This window comes from Buceros rhinoceros, unplaced genomic scaffold (assembly GCF_000710305.1).
Source record: "Buceros rhinoceros silvestris isolate BGI_N320 unplaced genomic scaffold, ASM71030v1 scaffold3347, whole genome shotgun sequence".
NCBI classification, from domain to species: domain Eukaryota; kingdom Metazoa; phylum Chordata; class Aves; order Bucerotiformes; family Bucerotidae; genus Buceros; species Buceros rhinoceros.
Genome location: NW_010422664.1, coordinates 96,788 through 110,813, shown reverse-complemented (window position 1 = coordinate 110,813; position 14,026 = coordinate 96,788). Strand labels below are relative to the sequence as shown.

General features: G+C 39.9%; 1 protein-coding gene across 1 annotated transcript in view; it reads right to left on the bottom strand.

The window, feature by feature from the left end:
- DOCK3 (dedicator of cytokinesis 3) overlaps positions 1–14,026 on the bottom strand; it is a gene marked incomplete at its 5' end in the record, with an annotated part of 177,954 nt that overhangs the window by 84,965 nt on the left and 78,963 nt on the right. Inside the window, 3 exons of the mRNA XM_010140114.1 lie at positions 3,886–4,033; positions 5,498–5,558; positions 10,284–10,365. Coding sequence (XP_010138416.1) covers positions 3,886–4,033; positions 5,498–5,558; positions 10,284–10,365 — 291 coding nt within the window. The remainder of the gene's footprint in view (positions 1–3,885; positions 4,034–5,497; positions 5,559–10,283; positions 10,366–14,026) is intronic.

The window sequence follows — 14,026 nt, the reverse complement described above, 5'->3', positions numbered from 1 at the left end:
AACAATTTCCCACCCTGCCAACAGGAGATACTACTTGGGCAGGGTACAGGAGCAGCCAGGTTCATGTACCCTGCCCTGAGGTTGTTGGATTAGGGATGTTAGAGTGTATATACCTGACTGTTCCTGTTCCTCTGCTTACGGACCTGTTGTTCGCAGCCTTGTCTAATCTCCTTTGGACCTGCTAATACTGCCTGTGTTCACAACACCCCACTGCAGCACAGTCCAGGAGATTGTCACCTGCTTTCTAAAGAAGTACTTTCTTCCATCTTTTTAAATGTCATTTCCTATCAATGTCATTGTCATATCAATGACAATATCAATGACAATGACAATATCAATGTCAGTGAGCATCCCTAATCCTTGTACTGGTTATTCTGTGAACAACAGTTTACCCTCCACCATGATTTTGTAAGTCTCAGTCTCGTATCCCTTCACACCACCACTTTTCTGTTCTTCAAGCTGAAGCTCTCAATCTCTCATAAATAAATGACTATATGCCATTAGACATTTTAGTTGCTCTACTCCACACCTTCGTAACTACAACCTTTCTGTGAGGAGAGGTCAGATGTCCACACAGTGACTCAAAACAGGTCAGCAGTTAAGTCACCTTCCAGAACTTAACAGTATGGCAAGTTGATTACATCTGCATTCCTCAAAACCAAACCACAACAGCACTAAAGATATTAATGGGCAGTACAAACCTCCTTCAGTAACTGGGGTGTTCTTTGCTAGCTCAGAACTTTAACCAATACTCAGCTTCTCAGGAAAAAATTATAATTAGCTTTGCATTGTTTACTTCTCTTGTCAAATCGTTAGAAGTCACTTATCCTACTGCAATTAACATCTTCCTTAAAGCAGAGAGATAACCTGTGGGACAAATTCTGTACCATCCTCCACCCTCACAGCTGAGACTACAGAAAATTTCTAACTCCTGATAATTTTTTAGTTGCTGTACCAGCCTCTGGAGTGCAAGTTAAAATAGATTTCAGCCTCCAATGACTTACGCCTGCAAATTAACCTGGAACAAAGTTATCCCAAAATCAACGATCTGTAAAGACAGCTCAGAGCTAGTTTTGTACCAACTACCAATGTAAGCTGCACTTTACATTTCCTGAACACAAAGACGAGTATCCTCCCAAGTCTGAAATGCTGGCCTGAAAACACTTGCTTGCAATGCATTTCACCGTGTTAACAATGCGCTTGCCTAAATACCAAATATGTTACAAATTATATTTCTCATTGAAATCAGAATTTTCTCCTGAGCCATCCATCACCTTTTCGGGTTGGCTGGTTCTACAGTAAATTCACCATGTGAAACGTTTGCCATACGTCAGACCCTGATGTCAAACAGATGGGGACAGGAATGCAACGTACACTCTTGTCCAGCTGGGCAAACAGCAACAACTCAGCATCAAAAAGGAAAGGCATTCAGGCAATACACCACACTAACAGGGAGGAATTTAAAGACCTAGTGCTGGGGAAGGGAGAAACATAAAGGACTGAGAGAAAATAGGACAAAAAATAAAACTGAAAAAAATAGTATGTAAGAGAAAATCATGAGGTTGTGTCAATCTTCCCATTCCTAAAAAAAGAGTAATTTTCAATGAGAAAAAAATTCCATTAAGGACAAAAATTCATTTAAAAATATGAAATCAAGTGATCTCAGAAAAAAAAAAAAGGATTGAGGATTTAGTTTCCATCTCACTTTTTAAATTTTTTACATGTATATTATTAAAAAGAATTATAAAAGTAAACCTTCATGCTTTTACATAATGAGCTTATAACTAGAGCTGTGGTACTATATCCTCTTAGTAAGATTATAACATGACTGCAGGATTAACAAACAGGAAAATCTGGATTGTGAGAAAGAAGTATTTTTTAGACATAAATCTTTAACAATGATGAGGCAAGCTGAGAAAGACTGGTGAAGTAAATTGATTTTTTTTTTCCCCACCGTAAGTATTCTCTCTTGTGGATCCAGCAAGAGTCTCCATTAAATACCATGCATTTGATTCAGCCTTTGTCAGGTTTTCAGTCTCTCAAACTTCTTCCAGCTTCTCCTGGTGAAAAGGCTTCTCCAGCTGCCTGCTGACTGCCTCATCTGCGGCAGCTGTAAGCTTTAGCTTTAGCCAGACAGCTACAAAAATAATGCTTTTTACTGCTTCTTTAAAAACAAAAATGTGCCTCCCTCCTTATTTCATCTTTATGATGTTTTGGGGTTGGCCTGAGGCATTTTAACAACAATCAAGATGAGAGCAGCAGGTAAGACAATCAGTTCAGCATTGTTTAAGCCTTCATATACAATTTTAAACTTACAAAGGACAACGATCTGTCATTTCAATTCTACAAAGCAACAAAAGGTAGGTTAGCTAAAAGAAAGTGTGAAGAGAAGATGCAAGCAATAAACCTATGAAAACTTTCTGTTGAAGAAGACCAGAAGCTATTAAAGCTCCAAAAGGGATGAGCTGGTGCCTTTTAGATAGATCCGTTTGCCCTTCTGAAGATCTTTGTTGGAGGTTTACAGAGAACACTCCAAACAGCAGTAACATAAAAGAACAATGTACAAGGCTTAAAACAACTCAACTGAATGATAATAGTGATAAAAAAATTACACGCCTCCAATTACTGAGTTGAATTCTGCTACGGGCTTTACTCCTCCTCTGGGAAGGGAGCTACGGCTGTGTGTGCAGGCATTTTTCACTGACAAATGGAGAAGTCCAGTATTTTACAAGGTCTTCCTCTTTTATTTTTCAGTGAATAACAAACTTGAGATGCCGTAAAAGGGCATAAAACCAGAAATCTGGTATTCAGAATGTTCCATTACTCTGAAAATTCAAAATGCTGCAGTATATTAACACTGTATCTACAAGGCCAATGTTAACATAAACTATAAAACAAAAAACTGAGATGAACTGAATGGTGACAAAATGCCAAGATTATGCAGATTCTATTGACAAAGAGAAGAAAGATGACTTTTTTTTTTTTAACACTTGACAATTTTGCTACAGTTTTCCTGTTGGCAGAAGAAGAATGGAAGAGCTGGCTGAGAGACTTTTCTTTGGACTTAGAGACTTCTAATGTACGAAGAGATATCCAAGAATCTTCCAGTCAACAGCGAAAACCAGTTTTTCATTTGTACATCAAACGTTCTGCTGCTGAATGTGCTTCTCAAAGAGTAACAAAGTTCTATGACCCCTCCAAATTATCTTATTACTCAGAAGAGTGGCCACAGACCGCAAAGCAGTGTCAGCTGTATCTCAGCCCGTCTGCAGAGCAGATTTTCCCACTATTTATCTGGATTTATGTGTTCCCTGCAGTCTCCAGACAGTTTGTCTGTGGCCTGTATCATGACTGTGAGACCTCATTTCATAATAAGAATTTGGTAGTTCAAAATCACGAATAACTGAAGACAGATTCTTGTCCAAAAAAGTATCATTGTGTTTTGAATTTTTTTGGTCATACACTGTTGACTTCAGTTGTTTTCTATTTCTTTTGTTGGTGCCTGTGACTGATACGGAATAGGAGATGGGGCATGAGTAACTATTCCCTTCATCAGGTGAAATACAGCATATTGCATTGTTTTTAAGCTTGGCAGATTTTAGATAAATCACATTAATAGAAGTGTGGCTTTGCATGTCACATAAATCTAGACAATATTCAATAACTTCTGAAGCGTTCCACATACCTGAAACATCTGTGATAATATTCATTAGTTTCTATAAGCTTCAGGAACAATAAATGAACAAAACCCAGTGCTGAAAGCCCTACTTTACCTTCTGGGAAAGATAAAGCAGGAAATGCAGTTTATGGCACCTTGATGTTTAGTATCTCACCACCCGACATGAAGTGTTTTTCTCAACTCTTTTCCTTCTAGAAGTTACTCACGTGTAAACTTTGAGAACAAAATCCTTCTCTTCTTTTATTTCAGAGATTGACTGAAGTACATCCATGATGCTCAACACTGCACAGCCATAGGGGCGGCGATAGTGTAAATGAGGGGGCCCTTTTTTTGAATCATTTAGCAACATGCGACCTAAAATTAACAGAAATTAAAACAGTCATACACAGCCATTCTGACCATTCTGTTCCACTTCTCCTCTGAGCACACATACCTACAGTAAGTTTCCACTACAGCTTGCAGCCTCTCCCACACTTGCCACTTGGGTCTGGCTGAGATGGAGTTAATTCTCCCCACAGCAGCCCTCACAGTGCTGTGCTTTGTACCGGTAGCTAGAAAAGGTGTTGATAACACACCCGTGTTTTGGTTTCTGCTGAGCACTGATAGGACAGCATCAAGGCTGGCCCTCCAATGGTCCCCCCACCTCACCCAGAGGGCTGGCGGTGGGCAAGATCTTGGGAGAGGATGTAGTCAGGACAGCTGACCCAAACTGACCAAAGGGATATTGCACACCATGTGGCATCTGCTCAGCAATAAAAGCTCAGAGGAAGGGACAGGGGAAAGCGGGTATTTGTTATTACAATGTTTGTCTTCCAGAGCAACTGCTATGCATACAACTGCCCTACTGCCCAAGGCGTGGCTGGACATCTCCTGCTGATGGGAAATAGAAAATAAATCTTTTGTTTTCCTTTGCTTTTGTGCATGGCCTTTGCTTTTGCGCATGGCCTTTGCTTTTGCTTTATTAAACTGTCTTTATCTTGACCCCAACCCTGACCTGCTTAAGATGGGAGTGATAGAGCAGTTGGGTGGGCACCTGGCATCCAGCCAAGGTTAACCCACCACCACTGCTGACTCTGTTTCCTTCTTACACCGTTTCAAACACAGAGGTCCATTTCAACCTACCTGACCCTGGCAGTGCAGGGTGAACGGTTGGACTTGATCTTAAAGTTCTCTTCCAACCAGATGATTCTATGACCCACTGGGTTACTGTAATTACGGCACATCACCTCGTTTAGCTAACGGAACACTCAAGGACAAAGAGAACAGCGTCATGTCTGGCCGTCTTTGATTTGCAGCTCCATGACACGTGTGTGCACCCAGCTGGGCTGACTACAAATCATGCTGCCTGAGCCAAGAATACAGCCTGTACTCACCTCTCTGCATCCTCCCATTACAGTCCAGTACTTACACAAATTTTCATTTTCTACAATTGCTTTAAGGGAATGTATTATGCATTGTGTCCTTTACCATGGTGGTCTGGGAGTGCATAAAGGAGAATTCTGAGGCATGGAGCTGCTCAGTGATTAACTTGCTATTGTTAAAGCAGTTTTTTAATAGAGTAAAATATGCCAAGACCAGAAAAATCACTTTGATAATCGAAGACAACTTTTAACATTACACATAATAATTTGTCCAGCACTACTTGTATGAAGGTTAAATATCTGGACTTGCCTACAGCGTCTTTCCCCAAGCTTCATTCATCACCTCAAGTGATACAGAGTAATTCTAATGTTTAGACAGTTAATTAAAACACACATGTAATAATACTGTAAAAGCATTGTTAATTATACATATTTCAAGCATTAAATCATACTGTACCTATTCGAATTACATGGGCAACTATGTACAAATCTCTCTTCATGTCCTTGCTGCTGAGATCCTGAAAGATTGGGAAAAATAAAGACATTAAAAAAAGAACATATTGCACTTCCAACAAAACTCCCACGAACAGTAATAAGGACGACACAGTACTACTCTACATTCATTTAGCTCTATCTTTAAGAGAAAGTAATATTATTTCTAATTTACAGACAAGAAAAATAAAGTATAGAAGGGTGGTATTTGCTTGGAATGTTCTTTAAAAGGAAAAGAAATTAAAGATTCTGACACCACTGACACTGTATCAAAATTCTGGCAAACATTTAAAATTCAAAAGCATTTTCAGACTGTATTAAACTCCCCTAGTAAATTTACGTGGCAAATTTAATCCCCTGAGTTACATCAGCCGCAGCCCATTCCAGCTTCCTTCACCCCATCCCCTGACAGCAGGCCGCAGACCTGTCCCTAAATCCTGTTCCTTGCTTCTGTTTTCCTTTCTTGGATTTTGACTTCTCATTGTGCAGTCTTAGTCTCACGTGATGGCTCTAGAAAAAGTCTGCAGCGTGACTGTCAGAATTTAGATAAAACTTCAAGTGCATTTTGAACTACTCTCCATTTTACGAGCAGATAGGTGCAATTCCTCAGAACAAGCAAAAGTGTGCAGAAGACTCAAGAGACTTAAAAGGGCCAGTTTAGCCAAATGCTTCTTGCCTTCATGTCCCACAGCAAATTTCTTTCCCGTGGGACTTAAGAAACCAAGTCTCAACAACTGTGATTATGATGGCAATGCACAAAACCCCTGAACTTCAGATTATAGTGACATACAGCACAACAAAATCTGGGCAGAGCAACGGAGAACCGGGCATAAAGAGAATTTATTCTAAGGAGAAGTTTCAGTCCCTTTCAGACAGCGTTACATTGCTAAATTACAGCAGGCAAGTAATAAATTCACGGCTGTACCTTCCTACTCTGTTGAAAAGGAGCACTGTACTTGCCTGGGCAGCACACGCAGAGCGCTGCAAACACGCTGTTTGCTATGCTTACCAGCCAGCAGATCACGTCTCTCTGAAGCCAAAGAATCAAGCTATATAAATCTTCCCTAGCATTTTCTCTTCAAGTCTTATTTTGCTGCTGCACGAATAAGGGAACATACTTTCTAGGCTTTCTCCATCACCTAACATACCAGTGGAGCATATGGTAGGCTTTATCCAGTCTTGGAGAAACTGAAGTTCCATGCTCGCAAGGGATTTGACATAGTTTTAATCTCAGCAGTGCCTGACAATACATTTCAAAAAGCAAAAAATCTTGGAGGTAGTACTTAATACTCTAGAGAGTGATAAATTTTTGAAAATATTGCTGATTTGACAGGAGGAATTTTATTACGCTATCAGATTACCAGTTCTAATTAGCAGCAATTTAGAGAACGGTTTTTTCAAAGGGCAGCTGTCAAAACACCAGAAAACGGTAGTGCATGCACATATTGACGGGTTCACACTTTAGTTGCTTTACAATTTCACAAAAAAATACTCTGTGTCACAGTCAAAAGAAAAAATGTGGGCCCAGATGGCCTTGTATTTCATTTTGTACAGGAGAGGCTTTTTACAAGGCAAGAAATTCTTACTATGCCATGGACCAAACCATCAGCCCCTGTGGGGAAGCCTGCAGATAATTCCTTTGCAGAGAAGCCATGCACATGACTTAGGACCCAGAAGAGGACAAACTACGTTTATTATTTGCTTGCATGTAATAGAAATAAATCCATTTCGAGAAAGGTGTTCTGAGCACTGCATCCACAGGGGGTTTATTTCCCACATTCTTCTGAGCTTCTTAAATGATACTGGTTGATGAACAAGAAGATTTGACAATAATTCTAATTGAACAGCTTTTTAGAAAATCATCCCTGAGTTTTTTTTTTCCTCTCCATACTGGGTATGGAAAAAGTTTCTCTACAGTAATGGTTAATTCTCTACAGTGCTGGTTTCTATAGAGGTCTAGTTGCATGTTAAAAAAAAACAAAACACAACACCAACACCAATATTCCCCAATGAGTGGAATCAATGATACATGACTGCCACTAATTAGTTATTTAAACAGCTTTACCAAACTCAGTAGCCAACCTCATAGGTCACAGAGAGCAAAGTGTTTAACAACACCAGCAAGCTTAGAGCATGCAGTAACGTTTTAATCCAGATTCAGGAATGTTTCTAGGCTGAGGTTTGCTTGAGTGAGCTTTAATCCTGAGGAAGCAGTTTTTCACCTTTGGCATGACATGACAGCACATCTAAAACCGGAACCTGAGTAATTTTGATATCTTACACAAGGAGACAGCTGAACCCCTAGAAGCAACAGAGATAAAGGGAAAAGACAGGGTTACCTTGAATTATCTAATATACAGGGCTTCTTGCCTCTGGGGAAGATAGTGAGACTTTTAGAAAGATACTGCAGGGTGGTAGGGGAGGATGAGGAAATAAATACATAAAGTCAAGTCTCACAAGGGAACAAACCTGAAAATGATAGAACTATCTCATTTTGGAATGATTTAATAACTAAGAAATTATGGCAAGATAGAAACATTGCAGGTAAAATGTTTTTTCAAAATGCTATTATTTGTGCTCCATTACTACATGTTTTTGAATGTTCTTTGAACATACCGATGAAAAATACTCTATCAGAAGTGTGCAGTTTTTTGCACAGATAGTTTTCCCAATTATCATAATTCCTGTTATCTAGAACATAGACTACCAGGGACAGTGGTAAGACAGCAAGTTTAAGGAGCTCCCAGAGCTGATACTGTATTTCTGTACGGTTCAATAGAAAGGTAGCCTGGGAGAGGTCTCTGGTCAGGGCGGGAGCTATAGAGTGGCACACCTTTGCAATACTCACGGCTGGCCCCATTCCTAACACGCAGCAGGTCTCTTCTGGGGCTATGTTACGCCCCTGCCCATAGCACATCATTATTGGGTTTGTATTTTTGAAAGCATGTGAAGACTGGTTTGCAGGGCACTGGAACAGAACCGTTTCAAACTGTTCACAACAGTGTGAAACAGAACAGCTGTACATGAACCTAAGCAGTCTGGCATCAGTGTAGATGGAGAAGATCTTTTTAAGAATGATGAACCTCAGAGGTCAGGAAGTGCCAAACTTGACACAAACTAGCCTGTGCTGCTTTTTGGCAATAGCCCTTAGAGCAGTTCTTCATCTTACATTCAACCTTTCTGCACGATCCAGACACCAGTGCTGAAGCTTGCTCCCTGGCCACCTTTCTCTTCGAAGACAGACATAACTTGGTTTTGCCTTCCCACCAGCAGAGTTCATTAGTGCCAATGGCAATACTAAGACACTGTTACCTCTGCTGATGTTGGATCAGCTGGTAGCACTTCACTGATGGTACCAAAACCAGAACTGCTACTGATGTTAACGTCAATGCCAGTACTAGTTTTTGACTGACCTGCCCCTCTTATATCCAGGTGGAGGCAGAAATGAGTATCCTTACATCTGGCCAGATACGCTCTGGTGCTTGCAAGGAGAAATTCAGCTATTGTCTTAAAGAAGAAAAGGGAGTGGTGCTGGGAACCAGGTCCAGCCCTGTCTGACCTTGGCGGGTTTTGCTGCCAGAAATAAAGCTTATACCAGAGCTGTCTGCCATCTTTTTTCTTCACTGGAGGTAAAAATACTTCTGTCAAAGAGCTTCTAGCATGAGCACTAGCTAAAGGTGAGTCACGATGGAAGGTGTTTATCACACTTGGGATCTGAAATTCCTTACAGTTATTCTGTGATGAGCTGCTAAGTTTCAGTGCCTCTAGATTTCCATAATCTTTCTGAGAAGTAGTGACAGATAAAATCAAGGTCTAACACATGATTCTGAGGCAATTTTTAACACAAGACCAGTGCAGAATGTATATTAAAGCCTGAGTGTTTTGAAACTACCATTTTGGCATAACCAAAACCATACAACGAGAAAGCAGTTGCGTGAGAGGTAAGTCTGAAGAATTAAAAGCAAGCATATCTTAGCCGGCTATTTCACTCCCAACTGAGGTATCTCTGGCAGAAGCCACAGACAGATACTACTTATCCTGTCTTCCTGGCACAGATGACTACAGACTGCCGGTACAGTTGGTCATATCTGCTTTGCGTCAGGACAGGGTAGCTAGCTGCACAGACCTGCTGCAGAAACTTTAGGAAGTCATAGTGTTATTACCACCAACCCTCTGTGGCTCAACTTGGCTGCTGCTCTGCAGCACATCCTGCTCTTTCTGTTCCTTCACACACTGTGCTGCTGACCTGGGAGACTATTGCTGCACAATCTACCTACGGCTGCTACAAGGACTCCTGAATGGACCATGACAAAAAACTGTTTGGAGAATTTTCTGGTTTTCTATGTGCACGAGTGTGTTGCAGTAGTTATTTTTATAACTTGGAGTCTGAGAAAAGTGCCTTGCTTATGTTCTGGCCAACACAGCTTTTTCCTGTGCCTCGTCATCTAAGAACAAAGTACACGCAATGAAAATGTTCAAAATTTCAAACTATAAGCAGGAACAAATACACTTAAAAGGAAATATTTCAGAATATTTGCTTAGCTATAAAAATAATTTAGAACTGCATCCACTTTCTTACATTAACACTTAATTATAACCATAACAAAACTTAGAAACAGCTTCTGTTCTACTCAATATATTGGCAAGAAAGAATTGCTTCCCCACACCACTCCCCTCCCCGCCCCCCGCCCAGGGTAACTACATCTACATCATACTACTGTAAGGGAAGAGGAAAGGGAAGAGACACGTACTGTGAAAAGCGCACACATTCGATCTATCTTCTCTGGATTCCTGGGGCCTCCATTCTTGTTTAACCTCACCATAAACCTTTCACTAAAAAGCAAACAATATTAAAAAAATAAACAAGAGTTTCACATACACACTTCAACATGAAAATTCAAGGAGATATGTTTTTACAAAAAAAAAGATTAATTCCCAAATGATCATTAATGATTAAGTCCCAAAGCATTATGAAACAGTACTCACGGATCTAAATAAAATTACATGGAATAGCATAGAAGACTTTTAATAGCAAAGACTCCGAGTGTGACAACATCACATTCATGCATATTCACGATGCAGTAACAGTAAAGCAATGTGAACTATGAGGAACCGGGTTTGAACACATGACAACTACTGCAGGCTAAGGCGCACTTGCTGAGCCGTACACTGCCTTTGGTAAAACGGAGTTCATTAAAATCCACTCAAAGCCCAAAGAAGCAAAAATACCAATCACGCAATATTCAACATGTACTGTTTATAGAAGCAATATACTAATTCAAACTTGTTAAGATTCAATTGACAGAATTGCTTGTCTATCAAACTAAACAGTCCTTTTACCATCAAAACCAGCATGCAGAGTGCAATAAAGAATCCTTGCTGTGAATAGTAAGCCATGGACATTGATATTATTTCAGACCGAAAGTTTATATATACAAATAAACTAGATGAGTAAGAGCAATTTATTCACTAGATGTGTGGCAACACATGAAGTATTGAGCAGAATTTTTTTCCTACAGGTTCACAGAAATAAAGCAAGAACGCACCATTAAATCATCTAGTTACATTTCCATTACATCCCAGATCCTTTCAGTTTTATCCAGCAGGACTGTATCAACTCCAGTAACCTTTATTTGACTAAAACACATTTTCCAGCATATTATCTTATCCAGATATATTATTTTCCAGCATATTATCTGCTGTTGGCCTAAAAAACATGAAAGCGTAGAGTATGCGCTGCTTCCTTTGGCAGCATGCTCCAAAAGGCTATTCATGCCCACCGCTAAACCGCGGGGGGATTCACTGGCTTGGAAATGTCTGCTTCCGGCACTTTGCCGCTGCTTTTTGCTATGCTTCCTTCTGTGTGTTAAAGAGCCCTCAGAAAAGCTGATTTCTTACAGAGCAGTGCCATCAGTTATTAATTACATTATGCAATCAAACATCTCTCTAAACAAGTGAGCAGTTTAATGCTGTAAGGCAATTAAAGAAATAGTGCTGGAATTGTTATACAGAAGTCACCCACAGCACAATTCTTCAACACCATTTCATGAACGGTTCCAAACACGGAAGTTTCTAACAGTCTAGTACCAGTACCACCTTCCCCATACACACAAAAGTACACATACATATATTTCACACACAGCCTGACTGTGAGGTATCAAACGCCACATATTAGCCTTTTTACTACAGCATTACGACGCGAGTTCATTTGAAGCAACCTGTCCATTACAGATATATTTTCAGAATCACCGCTTTTGTCAGAATGGTCCCTAATTCTGTAAGTGTGTCTCGTACACCTTGTTGTACACCTCTGCATGTTTATTTCCTGAAGTGTATCTTGATAAGCAGCTCAGATGATGCGCTCTGGCTGTTCCATTCTCACCATTATTCACTATTACTCCAATCTCCACGTATCCCCCAGCCTCACTCAGCAATAATTTTAATGCATTTGCAGCAGATGCTTCTAACCTCAGAGATTACTAACATGCCCCAAATAAGTTTCTTGTGGACTTCTTTGATGATTCTTTACTGACACCTACTTTGAGATGTCAGTCAGTTAAGAATGTTTCGGCAAATACTTCAATGGCATAATAGAGCCTCATCTCTTAGTAAGAATTTCAAGATGTATGAAGTGGAGTGCAGCACAATATTACAACTTTAGCACATTACAGTAACACAACAACGTTACATCTTCATAGTTACCTTCGTCTACCTAATACATAAACCACAAAAAAATGCAGCCAGAATTTCCAAAATAGGTCCCTTTTTCAATAAAACCACATTAATTACATTCTTAACCTTTATCATTAACCCAGTCTTGTGCCCATTATTTTGCTGGTAACTGATTAAGGTTGTGAACACACGCAGCTGGGTGGCCAAAGTGGTTCCTTGTCCCAGCTGTTTGCCTCAGTCCTTTGTTGCTCCTGCAGCAGGGCCACACAAACAGGACTCCAGGCCTATGCGAGCAGTGACACCCTAGAACTCCAGGCGTTACCATGAACTGCAATAGGTGTTAGCTGACCCAATTCCATCTGCTGGCGTTCAGCTCTCCCCACTCAAGGAATTTCAGAAGAGCAGGCAGATACAGGCAAGCTCCGGTTAATACAGGCAATAAATCAGAAGATAACTGACTTTTATACCATCAATTTCCAAAGGAATCGTGCTTTTATGTCATTAAAAATATGTAAAATTTCAAGAAATACCAACTCACAACCATGTCCTTTCTAAGGCACAGCAATAAACATCAATATTCAATGCCTTCAAAAACACTGCTTAGGGAGAATTTTAATAAATCCATCTAAGTTTAAGCCTTGGATCAGTTTAAGAATACGATCTTTCCTTCAGAAAGCTTAGGAGGTAGCAAGCATTTCATTTCTGTTACAAGTATAATTTCTAAAACACTTCTCCTCCATAAAACAAAATTCCTTAGAGAAAAGAAACCAAAAACTGTCATGATCCTCAGAGCTCTGAGAGCTACTTCCATAAAATAAACATCAGTCCTCTTTAAAACTGAATTTGAACAACAGTAATCAAATGATTGTAGTTTATTTGTTAAATGTAAATTTGCCAGCACTGACTCCTAGCACACTGAAAAAATAACTATGCCTTATGCATATTAACTGTGTCCCATTTTAAAGGTAAGAGCATAAAATAAATCCATACTACACAAACAAGGTCCCTGGCAAACTGTTCTTTCACCTCTGGTGCTAGGAACGTAATCTGGCCACCGCACAGGGCACAACAGATGAACCCAAGGCTGATCCATGCTGCCTCGGGTCAGGAGGAAATGGGACAAGCAGCCTGCCCGCTGAAGATTATGAGCAATATAAATCACGTCTGCTGGGGAAAATGTGTTCATTGGTGAAGCTGTTCATCCAAAACCCAAGTGTAAATCAAAGCAATAATTGATTGCAAATCCCTGGAAATTATTACAGTCTATACAATAAGCACCTGGAATACCTTCGCTTTCAGTGCAGCAGTCGGATCAAGGCTGGCTTTTCAAATTCTAGCCTAAAAATACAGGAAATATACAGTACTATCCAACATTATAGAAGCAAAAGATGCTGGTCCACAGATAAATTCAGTCAAGGCCAAAAATACACAAATCATAACAAGGACCCTCCACATGAAAGGTCCATCTTACCCTATTAGTATGTCTCCACCAATGTCCAGCAGTGGATGATAAGGGAAACATCAAAAGAAAGCATATAGTAACACCCAGCTGATACGTACTATCAGCTTACACCAAAGCGAAGCTCAAGAACAGCAGCCCTATCTTTGAGTTTAACAGTCCTGGACACACTGAACGCAGGAAAGCATTCAGGCTGCCATGCCTAAAAAATTCCCGCTAGCTTATTAGAGAGTGAACTTTATAGTAATTTATAGTATGTGTATGTACCACACAAGTATATATATATATGCATGTAATAACATAATCTAAGAATTTAACAACTAAAACTAATTAAATTGAGGTACTTTAAGAAATAACATTACA